Source organism: Carassius carassius, chromosome 29 (assembly GCF_963082965.1).
Source record: "Carassius carassius chromosome 29, fCarCar2.1, whole genome shotgun sequence".
Lineage (NCBI taxonomy): Eukaryota > Metazoa > Chordata > Actinopteri > Cypriniformes > Cyprinidae > Carassius > Carassius carassius.
The window spans coordinates 18191222-18206838 of NC_081783.1; the positions used below are offsets into that span (position 1 = coordinate 18191222).

General features: G+C 39.8%; 1 protein-coding gene and 1 pseudogene across 1 annotated transcript; both read right to left on the reverse strand.

Moving 5' to 3' along the window:
• Window positions 1-2066: 2066 nt before the first annotated feature.
• si:ch73-43g23.1 (mucin-3A) lies at window positions 2067-10643 on the reverse strand. Its single transcript, XM_059516147.1, has 2 exons — window positions 10349-10643; window positions 2067-9953 (listed from the first exon to the last, which is right to left on the reverse strand). The coding sequence occupies exon 2, from the start codon at window positions 9860-9862 to the stop codon at window positions 2750-2752; it is 7113 nt and encodes a 2370-aa protein (XP_059372130.1). The 5' UTR covers window positions 9863-9953; window positions 10349-10643; the 3' UTR covers window positions 2067-2749.
• Window positions 10644-12141: 1498 nt separating this feature from the next.
• Window positions 12142-15442, reverse strand: LOC132109801 (tRNA 2'-phosphotransferase 1-like; annotated as a pseudogene).
• Window positions 15443-15617: the final 175 nt, after the last annotated feature.

The following is a 15617-nucleotide window of genomic DNA, read 5'->3' on the forward strand; positions in this document are numbered from 1 at the left end:
ACTTTAAAATAATTTTCACTCAGAAATTGCTAGTAAATTTTGCACATGGTGTGCATGGTACTTCAGTGTACTTCTAAAAAAATCTGTAAACCTGAGTATTCTAGTCAAGTATTTTATGACCACCAAATTGAATAAGTTATTAACCGAAGTTCAGTTAATAGCCATAATTAAATAAATATAACTGGAATTGTTTCAGCGAAGAGAAGGTTTGTCAACACTAAACTATAAATTTTGCATTACAAAGTTTTACCTGAAATTTATAAAGTTTTGAAGGGTTTAAAGACCATACAGACTAATCTCAGCCTCATGGCACACAAAATTGGAAACACTTTAGGAGTTTCGAAGTCGTCGGATTGGTTGAATTATACAGTATTTCCGGGAGACGTTTTTATAGAGTTCTTTAATTTTCTGCCTGGAAACAAAGATGCCATGGCGCCAAACCCCTTCACGAAGAAGAAGGCCATTGTATTTACAACTTTGACATTGAGCACTTATCAGGATCAACTAAATGCTGAATTTTTGAAAATATGTGAAACGTGTGAAGTTCGGGCATAGACTCTTGAGAAACCTGATTGGTTGCTTTACCTGTCAGTCATGTGGCCTCTTGAGTGGTCCTTGGCCATTCAAAGCAGCCAAGGTTTCCAGACCTTCTGCCTTCAGTCTGAAGCTCTGGCTATGGAAGACTAGACAAGCAGATGTTTGTTTGAAATGTGAGCTACAGGAATTTGTACTTAAAAATTGTGTATTCTTCTTTATATTTCTACACAATTATAGGGGAAGAACACTTCATTTCCCATTCCCTGTTGCATTTCTCTAAATTACAATTCAATAAATTTCTCTTCCTTTAATTCAGATTCAACTTCCATTAGGATTTTGCTGAAATTCCAACTCATGTTTTGAAAGGGATTCCAATTCTTCAATTCTGAATTTTGCTTGAACCTGATACAGTCATTATCACACACAAACCTACAAAAAATACTGAATGGCCAGCTGTTCGAGATTTGCCCTTACATACTGAGAAATGGTATAGTTAAGTTGTTGTGTCTATAAGTTCTCTGACTCATCATGGAACAGCACATAAGGATACGTTTATGTAGAGATCAGTCCTTGCCCCAAGACATTCTTGTTTTAATTTCCATTCTACTCCCCTTGTCTGTCTGCTTAGAGGATCCTGAATGAAGTCATTGGCAAACTCGAATATATTTGTGTTTTCAGTCAAACACCCCACAAACAGAGTCAAGGCCCTCTCCCCCACCAAGCTGTCTGCCCACACAGACACTTCCATCAGCCTTTCTTACAGTATGATCAGACAGGTCAGGAAATCAAATTCAGTCATTTATGGGTGTGGCTGAAGTTTGAGAGAAATGGAGAAGACTGTTTACTTGAATAAGTGGAAACATTTCCACAAAACGTCACAGCTTAGACCATGGTGGTCCATTATGTCACATAGGCCATGTTGAACACCCAAATAAAAGAAACACCCAGAATAGTTCACACCAGTCAAAACAAGAGCTACTTAGCTGACAGAATGACCTTAGAGTTGATAGAAATACATAAAAAGTGCCAAATTATTTATTTACAGATGAATCTAACTGAATCATGACTTATTATTAGAATGGCTATAACATTAGGCCAGCATTTGTTTCTTTCCTTTACACAAAGTACACCACATCATATCCATTCACATCCAAAGAAAGCATTAGACAGGATGTTAGACCTTGTCCACTAGGTGTCATCCTGAGATAAATCGACAGCTCAGCTGTGTCCCTATTCTATAAGTGGATCATCTTTTATTACAGTATGTTGTGGCTAGCAAATGTGGTTCTCCTAAACTGGATGCCATGTGATTTACCAAAATGGAAACTCTTCTTTTACATCTGCGCTTTATAATGTTACACAAAATGTAACAAAAAAGATATGTGGTAGACATAATATTTTACACTGTGATCATATAATTAAAACAGTAATTACAGAAGTTGAAGTATACAGCTTTTAGCTTTATGCTTACTGAAATAAGTCATATGTTGCAGTTGACATTCAATGAAGAAAAAAGACTGAGACTTGGATTTTGCAGACAGTTATCTTTAATGGGGTGTATCGGTGTGTAAAAAATAGCAAATGGCAATCTTCTGAAGATACTGTAGAAACTATGTCTGTGGTTGTAATAATCATGAAATGGTGGATCTTGCTCATCCACATTCTTTAAATTTACCCAGATGTACAGCATCTATTTGCATGTCCCAGTGCACATCAAAGGTGTTGCACAAACCAATTACGTCATGTCATATTATGTATTTGATAAATAATGTCCCTTAGAGGTGAAAATGCCAAACACATTATTGCAGCTAAAAAAATCCCTCCAGAAAGATAACTTTTAATGGTGTTAAAAGAAGACACTGTTTATTAAACCCTTAAACCCTGACAGCTATTGCAAGATAAGGCCTACCATTGCATAAGCCTCGACTATACAAGGAAAGTAAGGGCTTGTCCAAATGATAAACTGAAATTATATCAGACAATGACAACCATGATATGTCAATGTCAGAAAAAAAATCTGTTTTGGGTCTTCATGAGGAGACTTTCAGAGTAAATATTTAAATGAAATGAGCAGTAAAAATATTGTTATTGTAACTGAGTAGCTACAGGCTTTGACAAGACATTTTACACTTTTATATCCCACTAAAATTCAAAATGCTGCCAACCATAACAGACTTCAAATGTAAACAGACCATATGTATCCACTGATGTTTCACGCTCTTCGTCCCCCTGAAGGAGGCATGCTTGATGGCTTGTGGTAGCATTCTGAAGGGGTTGCATTTGGGCTTGCATTCATCCCAGTGGGGATGTAATACATGCTTTCTAGATAGCTTTGATCCAGTGATGAATGGCCTTTCGGTTCATTTTTTGGCATCTGGCTTGCAGGGCTTCCATACCTTAAGGAAGTCTGGTGAAGTGTGGTGGGCACAGGAGGTGGCTCCGGATGGCGAACTTGCGGGGCAGTACCTGAGATTGCTGGATAAGATGGCACTGCATAAGGCAGGTACTGTGGTGCATACAACCCAGGACTGTGCAGAGAGGAGTAGGGCGGTGCAGCTGGTGGATATAGCCCTGAATGGGACATTGCCTGATGTGGTATGAGAACTTCTACATACTGGCCCAATTCAGGATCAAACAACATTTTTCTGAGTGGTTGCATTGGTACCTCAATGTAGAAGTATTTGCCAGTCTCTGGATCAAGAAGAACACGACGAGGACCTTGGCCACAGCTGAGCCCACTTGCATTCTCTGGATACAATACACCAGCTCCACCTGGACCTTCATTTGCGTAATCGTGGCCAAAAGATGGTGTCAAATCTTGAGGATTAAACAACTGCGGCCGGGGATCCAGAGTAGACATGTTAGCTGAATGAGAATACTCATGATAGGGAGCAGGACCTGCTGCCTGAGGTGAAGGGTGATTGGCTGGCCGTCTATCTGCATGCAGCCCAGAAACTGGAGGATGGTCATCACCATAGGATTGTGAGTTTGAAACAGGGCAAGCTTGTGGATGCTGAAGAGGCTGAATCAAAGCTGAGGCATGAGGTATTGTGGTATTGGAGACTGGTAGACCATCTGGTCTGCACTGATGAGGACGAACTTGAGCTTGCGGAGGACCACCGGGACAGGTAAGGACTTGGCCTGGAGACCGAGAGGCTGCTGGTACCCGTTCCTGTGGACTGTTGTTGGGATGTCCTTGATGCGAATGAGAACTTGGCATGCAGGAGCAAGAACATTGCTTAGTTGTTGGATGATACCTGCATGACCTATGTGGGGGTAAGTCTGAGAGCTGTAGCGGGCTGAAACTCTCTCGCTCATCATAGCTGGGAGGATCATCTGAAGCGTAGAAAAGATTGTCATCTGTGTGAAAACGATTATTTGATGATGCTCTTGTCACAGATGGTTTGTGGTTAAGCGCTTGTGGTCCTGGTGAGTTAGAAGCAAAGGAACTATCTAGTATCGACTGGTCTTGACTGAATGATGGGGTCTGCAGCTGGCAAGTGCTGGTTGTTTGCAAGAAAGCAGAAGATTGCTGTTGATCCAGACTGGCCAGTGTCTTTGTGGTGGATTTTTGCACAAAACTTGGAGTTGTAGTGACTGGGATGGATGGTGGCTTGCAGCTTGATACAGCTGATACAGCCAGTCTTTTTGTATCTCTTGATGAAGTTTCGTTTCGTTGATCCTTGTGTGTTACTGTTGATGGTGTTTCATTTTTCTTTGATTCACTACTTGATATTGTTTGCTGTTTAATAACAGACCATGGTTGAGTATCTGCTTTTGATGGGTCACTTGGCGCAGACTTAATTTCTGCAAATGATTGTTTATAGCTGGGTTTTGGTGGTACAAATGGCTTTAGTCTATCAGTGGATATTGATCTCACTTGTATGGGTAACTCAATCTCTTTTGATGCACTCACTGGCGTGGCATTGTTTTTTGTAATGCTTGAAAAAGACCTCACCTCTGGCTTGCCACATGTTGCTAAATAAGTTGGAATTTGTGTTATAGTCGTAGTGGCAGTTTTCTTTTTTTCTTGTTCCTTTGAAGGTTCTTCTGTCAGTGTTCCCTTGGGACTCTCACTTGGTTGAGATGTTCTCGACGAATCGTTGACAAAAGCTGTTGGATTGCAAGGCAATGATTTATTTTCTTCGTTTACTTGTACTTCACTTGAAATGCTTTCTGATAAACACGCCTGTAAAGGTACCTCAAGCCTGTTGACATGTTTAGCTGTAGCACTTTTACCTTCAGTGAGAACATCACACACTCCAATGTCAGCCTGCATCCCTTTTTCTTTCAGTAGCATGGATACAGAGTGGCTGTTGCTTGCAGCTTTCGTCTGAGTAGAGTCAAGAATTGTAGGGGAAACGGTCTTTGTATTGGATGTGCTATCCGGTAGAACCACCAATGCAGAAACTTCTCGCTCCTTACCTGGGGGTCTAGGGGGCATCTTAGAACTCTGATCACAGTGAACGTAAGATCTTTTATTGATACTTTCGGATTCAGATAATGCATCTGTGGTTGTAGAGTGAGAATATGGTGTTTTTTCTTTTGACTCAGTCTTTGGTGAAGAGCCTTTGGATGTTATTTCAGTGATGTCCACATCTCTTTTTGTCTCTGCGCTCACCCATGGTTGTGATATTTTTGATATGTCAACAGGCAGTTTTTCATCATGACAGTGCATTGCTTTGCTGCCTGATGTTTGTTTGTCCTTCCAACTGATGGCTTTACATTCAATGTATAAGGCTGGAGGAGTTTGCGGTGGCTTCTCTCTTTCCCCTTGAATCACTGTCTCTTCTGCAGTAGAGGTTGAATTTGATGCTTTGAAAGACAGGTTGTATGTGTTTTTCACTAACTTCCTCACATCCCTAACTCTATGTATAACAGATTTTTTGTTGCTGTCATCGTCGTCTTCAGTCTCTATGAGTTTAGTAGAATTGATGCTTATATCTTCTGCAGCTTTCTCTATTGCCTGAGATTTAGATATTTCTCTTGACTGTTCCAGATCAGGGGACAAAGACACTTTCAGAGAAGATGTCTTTTTTCCTTTGATAGAAGAAGGTTTCAAAGTTATCTCTGGGGTTTTCGACATAAATACACTCTTTCCAGCCAGTTGTTCCTGGTTTTCCGGTGTCATCTGGCGCTTCCTTATGTCTCTGGTTGTCATTCTGTTCTGCATGCTAATTGCTGGTGTAGCAACAACAGGGCTTGTGTTACTGATACTGGCATTTGCTGAGTCATTATTGTACTTCTCTTCAAGGTTGCTACCTCCTCCCTCTTTCCTATCACTCTTGCTGTTTTGTATTTTGTCATCAACTTGTGGAAGGGCCACTATAGGCTTGGTTTCTTCCCTTGCAATGATGCCAGCAATTTGAGCTTCCCCATTGTTAAAGAATGCAGGTCTTAAGAATGGCTTTGGAGGAACTTTTGGAGCACACTTCTTCGGCTGATGATGTGAAACTCTCTTCTCTCCGACAGCAAAATCTTCAGATGAAAGAGTACATTCAGAATGCTGGCTAGAGCTTAAACTATGTTTCTCCATGGTACTTAGTACGCCATCAAAAGAGCTGGGGCTGACATCAGGATGTTTATTTTTATCTCCAGAAGGACTTGGGTCTGTGCTCTTTGGTGTCTCTTTTTGCACATCTTGCATTTTCTTTGACAATACACTCTTGATAATGCAAGATGCCATTTGTGTCTTAGGGGAGCCATCATCTAAAGATACAGACTTCTGCAAGGTCTTTTTCATGTCATTTTGAGGTGAATTTGGCACCTCCTTGGAAACTTCCTCTTGCACAATAGCTGGTGTGCTATGTTGACGAACAAGTGAGTCTTTTGAGCGTCTATATGTGGAGGGTGAATTCATAATATTTTCATTGTTTCCTTTATGCTTTGATTCATCTGTGTTCCGCCTTAACAGCTGGATCTGCCTTTTAGGTACTGTCCTCTTTCCTCTACTGGACTCTTCCTTGCTCTCTAATGCAACATCCACACACTCAAAACTCCCCATTTCAAAGCGTTTGTTTGGGTACAGGCTGTCATGGGGTAAAAAAGACGAACCGTCATTTTCATGTAAAGCTGAGCCACGTAAATCTGCATAGGTCATCCATGCAACAGCACCAGGGCTGTCTACAGTCGATGGCTGTGAAACATTTGTAGAGGACCTGTGGCTTGAATTGTACACATCCAAATAATCCACCTGAGGACTAGATAGGCTTCTGAAAGCCAGATCTGTAAACCACATAACTTCATTGTCTGCTTCATCAAATTCACTTCCCATGCTGGAGGTCTCACCAGTATATTCAGGAGGAAGAAAGCCTTCACTGCTGTATTTACCCTGGGCAGCTGACTGGAGCTTCCTGGCGCCGACCTTGTTCTCTTGTTGTGAGCCCTGAGCTCTGAGCTGACACTGTTGCTGCAACGTTGTTGGGTGAGACTCAAAATAACAGCGAGCTGGAATTCCCGACTTTGGGTCTCGACTTGAGAGAGCTGGGCTGTGGCCTGCAGGCCCTTTTCTATTCTTGGCACTGAATGACAGTTCAACCTGTTCCCCTCTGTAACTACTCTCTCCAATAGTCTCCTCCCCCTCTCCCTCCTTCTTTCCACTCTCCTCTTTTTCCCTGCATGGTTGCCTGTCAAATTCACCACCATTGTCCTTACTGATAACCCCTGGGCTTTCTCTTAATGCTACAGGCACGTGACTAAGCCTCTTGTCACTGCTTGGGGAATCATTTTTCAACATTTCTGTTCCCTTGTTCCTATCAAAAACCTCAACATGGCATTGTTTATTCTCTACAGATGCCACTGGCTTTGGCAGAGATACATCCAATGGACACAGGGAGGTTAAATCAGTTGTGTTTTCAGTTACATTTTCTTGACTTTTCTCAATTTTTACTGTGGACAATCCAGAATATGAGGTTTTAGAGGTTGAATCTTGCAGAGTCTGAACTGGTGGTCCACTACCTTTACATTCATCTGGGACAAATGAAAGGCTTTTTAGGGTCTTTGAGTCAACATCGTCATCAAAATGGTCTATTGGGTTAGAGAAAGGATGACTAACTCCATCACAGATTATGGATAAACTCAGATTTTCTGCCTTTTCAAGAGTAATGGCAGGCTCAGGCTGGAGATCAGAGGATAGTGTTGTGTGTTTGGTATGCTCTGATGTAGCTGATGAGGGCCTTGATCTGCTCTCTGGTGTTAGCAAAAAGTTCCTTGAACTAGGTAAGACAGAGGTGTCATTTCCAAAAAGATAGCTGGAAGTTTCAGAAGAGTTGCCACAGACATTTGTTTCTACTGCAGGTGATTGGGCTAAATCTTCGGTTGGTGTAACATTATATGTGATGCCTGGGGATTTTGTATTTTGTGTCAGAACACTATATGATATTGTTTTGATTTGAGGTGAGCAGGTAACTGATCTCAATTCCAGTGAAGGGGCTGGGGAATTGGGTTCTGGTGTTAGGTAATTTTCTCTGCTGTTTGGAGTGGAGGTAATGCTCCTTAACGCAGGTGTGGAATCTCTACTGCATGTCAGTGTTGCGGTGTAATCAGTTCCTGTGATGGCAGGAGAGGATGGCAGATCATTTGGTTCCACTGAAAAAATCATTATCTTATTTGTAGGTGATGGGGTGATGGTATAACCCACCGGTGAGTGAATTATTTCAGGTTCTGGTGAGTGAGCTGGAATGGAGTGATCAGGAGAGGACTGTATATCACTGTGACCACAAGGGGAAGATGTTGAGGCATGAGGTTCAGTTGAATAAACCCATCTCTCATTTGTAGGTGATGGACTGATGTTGTAACATGGAGTTGGTTGAATGATTACTGGTTCTGAGTGATCAGGAGAAGAGCAAATATCCCTGTATTCAATCCTTGTGACTACAGGGAAGGATGGTGAGTCTTCAGGTTCAGTCGAAGAACCTGTTCTCTCATTTGTAGGTGATGGGCTGATGGTGTAACCCACAGGGGAGTGAATCATTACTTGTTCTGGCAAATGAGCAGATGCTGAGTGATGAGGAGAAGAGCAGGTTTTATTGATCGCAGGTGATTCCAGTCTTTCTCTTCCATCTATGGATGAATATACCAGTCCTCTTGTTTCATTAGAAATGTCAGACACAGTTAGGGGATCAATTTCCACATTATCATTGGTAGGCAGTGTAGATACAGATAAAGTAGCACAATAAGTGTCCTCCAAGTCTGGAATCTCCGATGTGTTCCTAAACTGAGTTGGACACAAATTCAGCAGCTCAGGTGAAGATTTACCTGTGGACGCATGTGTGGAGGAAGTTTTCCTGCTTACAGGGGAGGTGGAGGTTAATCTGGGTACTGGCATGACACTGGGTATGGGTAGGAAGTTGATATCTTTGTTAGAAGATGAAGTAAACATGTCCTGCATAAGGCTGCATTCTGTTGGAGAAGGGTTTGATAGTTCTGATACAGAGCCACTCTTCATTGTTCCTTGCACAAAGAGAATGTTTTGCTCTTGTGGACTACAATAGACCATACTCTCTTTGTCCTCAGAAGACATCACAACCTTTTGTTTAAGTGGAGATGCTGCCAAAGATTCACAATCTGACTCAAATGTTTGTTGATCTAAAAATGGGCTTGTGCTTATATGTTGAGGTGTTTTATTAATTTCTTCTTGCTCAAAAACAGCAGGTTCTTTCTCTTCTGAAGAGCAGGATGTAGGATTAGAAGGTTTCTTTGCCGGATTAATCAGGGTGGTAGCTGGTGTTGAATTCACATACTGTGGTTCAGATGCATTTGTGATTGCCGTTTCATTCACTGGGGCAGTGATTACTGACACTTGGGATTCTTCCCAGTTATCTGTATGTGAAAGGTCATTACTATTGACTTTGGATGCAGATGGTGTGCAGTGTAGTTGGTTAAGTCCATTTTTGGAATCAGACAAGATGGGTGATTTAGTTGGTGGTGAACATGATTCCCTGGTCTCAGGTGTGGAAAAATCTGGTGTATTTTCTGGAGAAGGTGTGTTGTAAGTGACTTCAGCATTGTCACTTAAGTCGGATCCATTGGCAGTGTGGTAAGATCCCAAAGAGTCATTGGTATCATCTACTACAATAGACTGATCCACTTCCCTCCTGATAAATGTGGCAGAGGATGGGCTGCTGGAAAGTGACGGAGACTCGCCTTCATCCCCAAAAATGTCACACAGGCAGGTTGTTTCAGATATGGCATTATGATGGCTAGGGATTGAAGTGATATCAAAGATCTCCACACGATTTGGCCTTTCATGACTCTGCAGGTTGAACGTGTGTGGAGCGCTGCGAAGAAACGAGTAGCTGTCGCCCTCTAGAACCCAGCGTTCCATTTCTTCACTTCAGAGACCATAGACATTGGGATGTCTCACTTTTATAAAGACATGAACTGGTCACTTCATCAGTTGTTGAATGTTTTTAGACCTGAAACATAAAAAGAAACAACCATGAAAACTTGGTACTATAAGAATTTGATATTTCTCATGACAAATCCTAAAATTTCTATAGAAAGTGTTTTCTTGTAAGCTTTGTACAAAGTTTTTGAAAGCGACAATCTGTCTGAAATTATAGCTACTTGAAACAAATGCGTCTCTTCCAAATAAAATACATTTTACAGTTTTGCTTATACAAAATTATAATAGTAATAGTAAACAGGATTACTTATAAGATTACAGTATTACTCTTATGACTACTGATAGATATAAATCAAAGCAAACTTACTTGATGCAAAAGTACAGTAACTTTGCTGGTGTTAAACATGATCCAACACACATGCAGGAATCAAAGTTCACATAAAAGTCATTAGATATGATACTTGCCATTTTTGCTGTTTTCCATGTGGCCAGTTTGAATAAAACAACCACTCCAGAGAACATTCACAGGGGACAGTTATGCACTGTACCATGAGCTGTGAATGAGGCTCCAACTGGGGGGTCCAGGTTTCCTGTGAGTGCCAAACTGACCCTTCATCGAAACAGGCCACTCAGTGCACAGATATGTCCAGCCCCTCAAGCTAAGTCCAAAAAAAAGCTACAACTCCTGTACCATTAGCCCCGTCTGAGCTCATAGAGCCCAGCTATTTCAAACATTAATTGACACCACTTTTTTTTAAAAAGAGACAAACATGCACAAAAAATAAGCTTTTTTTTTATCAGGCTTGGACATGGGTGTATGTCTGCCAAGCTTTACAGGGTGTTACAGCTAGGAGCAGGTGCTGTGATAGGATAGACGGAGTCTGTGAGTGGAATCTGACACACTAGGCCAAGACAGTCATAGGGGCTCACTAATTTTAGACCTCTTCTATCAGGGGAAACTTTGCTTTGAGAGGCTGCCTAGAGACGATAAGGACACAAAATGCCAGTTTTACAAAGTACACACCAACTGAACTTTAATATTAGATTGCAACATCCAGCTCTTGAAAACTCTTGCTTATACCTTAAGAGTCTATAAATAAAGACCACAGCATAGGTAATTCAACCTAAAGAGCTCCAATACGGTTTTTTTCTTTTCTTTTATAAACATAAGTTTGGGAAAGTGATTCTTTGCTTTTAGCTTGAAAATGCTGACAGCTGAACATTATTTATTTCAATAATAATAAAATAATGCATAAAATATAACCTAATGACCACTTGAATTCTTGAGCTAGCTTCTTTGCACATTTTACTGCCCTTTGTTTCAGTGCATCAAAGTATTTTTATTCCATGTGGTTACAAACTAGTCCATCGTCTTATGGGGAAAGAATGCTGAGCACTTCGGCGATGCAGGGATTTAGTGTTCACACCACACTACTGACAGAAATCCAAAAGCACAGCAGCTTGACAATACCAAGAATAGGTCTTTGATCAACTCATGGACAGTCAAAACAGAATTCTGAATGACCATGAATTAAAGCTATAGACTTGCATTACCATGGAGCCACCGGACATTTAATACCTTTGACTAGGTAGTGTGCTTTTACAGAACAGAAACAGGATTAATTGCAGACGCCACAGAAAAAAAAAAAAAAAAAAGTGTTATTTATCTCTAGCACACTGTTATCTAACACACTGTACATAATTATGCTTGCAGAATTCCCCCTGCAGAAACATGACACATCTCTATCTTGAGCTCAGTGTATTTAGATATTCTATTTTTTGACACATGCAGTGGACAGAAACTGCCCCACAAATAAAACCGGCTTAGGAGGTCACTTGACAATTTGTATACAAAACACCACATAACCTTGTAGATACACCACTGACTCCATTATATATGTAGTGCAGGAAATTCAGATTTTGTCCTTATTTGGAGATAACAGACTAACTGCAAAAAATAATTGCATAGTAAAAAGTCTATTTCAATGCATTGAATCCAATACTGCTACTACTGTCTTAGGAACTCCCTGGATAACATCATGTCTCAAACTAACAAAGCATAATCGGTTACTACTGTCTAACTGCACAGCAGTTATATATGAGGTTAAATGCACACTCAAAAAAAAGACCATCAGTCCTTGTCTTCCCATGAACCCTTCTAAAAGTGATCTGTGGGTGTTCAGTTTATCTCAATAATTTACATTTCTATTTTTTTGATGTCAGAGTATAATCAACTCTGTTAATAAATAATGTAACAATTCTAATAACAAAAAAAAAAGTTTTTATTTAGATGATGTTCTATTTTAATGTTTTCAAAAGTGCAATCTCCGGCTTTTGGTTTAGAGCTCGGAACTTGATCCTCTCCAACAGCTAATGAAGTTCAATTTCACAAGCTGAAAGAAAAAAAACATTATTACTTAATGTTTTCTGAAAATCCAGTTATCATCAACCTGTACAATATCAAATGCACACAAAGGAATATTGTAAGATTACTGGAAATCTTATAGGGATGTCCAGATCCGATCACGTGATCGGAAATCGGGCCCGATCGCGTGGTTTCAGACTCGATCGGAATCGGACGTTACCTCCCGATCAGGACTCGGATATATATATATTCTCATTAATTTTTAACACATCTTTTGTTATGCGGTTGCACAGAGTTAGACCCTTTTGACTCCACACAGAAACAGCAACGCGTGCGGCATGACATCACTTTGTTTTCAAGAGCTGGTGTGAATAAATATAGATTCAAACTCAAAGAGACATGATAGTTTGCGCATGACCTGATATTTCATTCGGACCCAGGATACAGCGAGATGAACATCACAAGCGCTAAACTCTCATGCAGTGTGTGTTTCATTCATACTCGAAGCCGGAGCGCGCTCTCGCGCTGATATCAGGATATTCCTAATATGGACAAAAGCGTCCAGCTATGCTGTGGTGCTCACAGGAAAACAGAAACTTATGCAAACACGAAGACGTTAATATACGATCACGACAATAAATTGTTCTTCAAGTCATCTCCAGCAGGTGATAAATAAAGTATGAACAATGCAGTGCTGATTGACATAGTATTTATTACAGTATAGAAACTATTCTGCATTATTATGTGATAAACAGTGTTTGTAGTATATAAACAAATCATTATTATTTGTTATTGTCCAGCATTTATAGATTTCTAAGCCAATTAAAAGCTAGAAATTAGAGAAAAAATAAAGTTGCCTATACTACCAGTCAGAAGTTTTTGAACAGTAAGCTTATTAAGGTTTTTTTTTTAAGAAGTCCCTTCTATTCACCAAGCCTGCATTTATTTGATCCAAAGTACAGCAAAACAGTAAGATTTTGAAATATTTTTACTAGCCTATTTAAAATAGCGGTTTTATATTTGAATATATTTCAAAATGTAATTTATTGAAGATCCTGGATCTGTTTTTTCGCTCTTCTTTATTCTTTTTTTATGTATTATAGAAGTATCGGATCGGGACTCGGTATCGGCAGATACTCAAAATCAAATGACTCGGACTCGAGGACAAAAAAACCTGATCGGGACATCCCTAAAATCTTATCATACTGATTATCTTATTTTATCAGTAAAACTCGATGAGCTGGCTGTGAACGTGACTCACGTGAGGGCTTCAGTCTTTGTGCTCGAGAGAAATAGCGCAGTGCTAACATCCCAGCAGCATCTCCAGGGGTCAAGAGTACGCCATTCTCTGACCAGAAGAACTGAATCCCATCTAAACACCAACCAGAGAGGAGAGGGATCATTTCAACTTCAGCTCTAACATGGTTAAACCTATTCACCTTTAAACTGGTTTTAAAAACGTTTTCTTAATACCTGACATAGCTTTCGCAACATCAATATACACAACTAGCTCGCAACTGGGTCTCATTCCTAAAAACAGATAACAGACAATTTACAATTGTAAATAACCAAATAATGTATTTAAATTGTTTAAAAATCATATTCACATATTTTGTAGACATATTCTTGGTCCAGACTGCTTTTTGCTATCCTAGTTTTACCATCAAAATAAAAAAAATTAAATAAAAGACCTCTATAAATGAATCTAATCTGAAAGCCACTCACCACTGATGACTCTGCCCTCTCTAGGAAGCCCAGGTGCCAGGTGTATGTGAGTTCTGTTCATTCTGCTGATGCCCTGACTGCGTATAGAGGGCCAGTGTTTCATATATGAGCCATGAACAGCTTCTCTCGGACAGTCTGGATCATCAAGTGCTACTGCTCTCAGCTCCAGATCTGTAACCTGATTGAGACACATACTGTAACAACATTTATCAAAGTATATTTGTAGACTTCAAACAAATGCTCCAGTGACCATGTTCAGATTTCAAATCTATTTTTCTATTGTAGTCTTCACATGACCTCTGATCCAAACGGACCTGCACTGAGTGGCCCCTGATTGGCTCGTATCTGAAGACGACCATCCTCAGGGTGGTTGCAAAGCTTGAATCGCTGTTTGTCGTTGCTGTCCACCACTCGCTCCACGTCCTCCAGTGAAAACGAGCGGAACTGATGATGAGCCAGAAGTTCATCCACAAACACAAAACCATCTGTGGACAAGGACACATCATTACAGACTGACAAAAGGGATTATTTAAATTATAATTTATGATTAAATCAATTGTTTTCTTGCCTGACAACAACAGTAATCATCCTCCGCTCACAAGAAATTACGCAAAATACCTACATAACAACTTTGTAAGCAGACAGGATGGGTGTACAATCCTCATTCATCAATCATACACTTCATATCATCTCACCCGAGTTCATCTGCAGACCCATCTTAATGGCACCATGGCGTAATGCATAAGACAGAGATTTAGGCAGACGCACATCTCTGCTCTGAAAGATGCAAAATAGAAATATAATTCGTAACTTTCAAAACTTTAACACAGAAAATTTACACAAAATACTGTTATTAGCCTACAATTCACACTTCACACATGAGATGTGACCTGCTATATTTGTAAGTGTTTTTAAAATCATTTTGTTTTTCATAATGAAATTCATAAGTTATTTAGTTTTCTATGGACTTATATTGAAACTAAATTATAAACCAAAATATAAAATTAACAAAATGACAAAAATGTTTAAACAAGAAAAATAGTAAACTGTGAGAAGACCAGAGAAGTGATCAATCACGGTTTCTCCCACCTCTTCATTCCGGTTTCCTTTTCCTCTTCTTCCTCCTCGAGGTTGACAGTCCATTATGAAACACTCGTTGTTATTGTATCCTTCACCAACACTGCTGTCGGATATATGGCCTAATGCAGTTACAACCATTCATCTAAACGAATATTATACATGAAAACTCCTTTATGCTTTCGTTGCTGAAATTCACGTGACAACCGGAACAGCGGAAACAGTGAAAGAATTATTAACGAGCGGCCAGCAAACACTTTGTTTTATATATATTCTGAGAGATTTTGCACCATCTAGCGGTGATCAATGCGTTGATGTATGTATGATCTTTTAGATTAAGTGTAAACTAGAGATTATTTATAGAATATAACAAGAAATTAAAATAACATTTTTGGAACACTTTTGCTACTGGCCAACAATTTAAAAATAAATAAAAGTTTTCTCTTGTAATCAATAATTGTTGAGATTTACAAACAAATTATTGTTGTTGTTGTTATTATTATCATTTACTTTTTAACCAAAATATATCCCGCCCCTCACAGAGGGGCATGTGTCGTCCATCTTTGT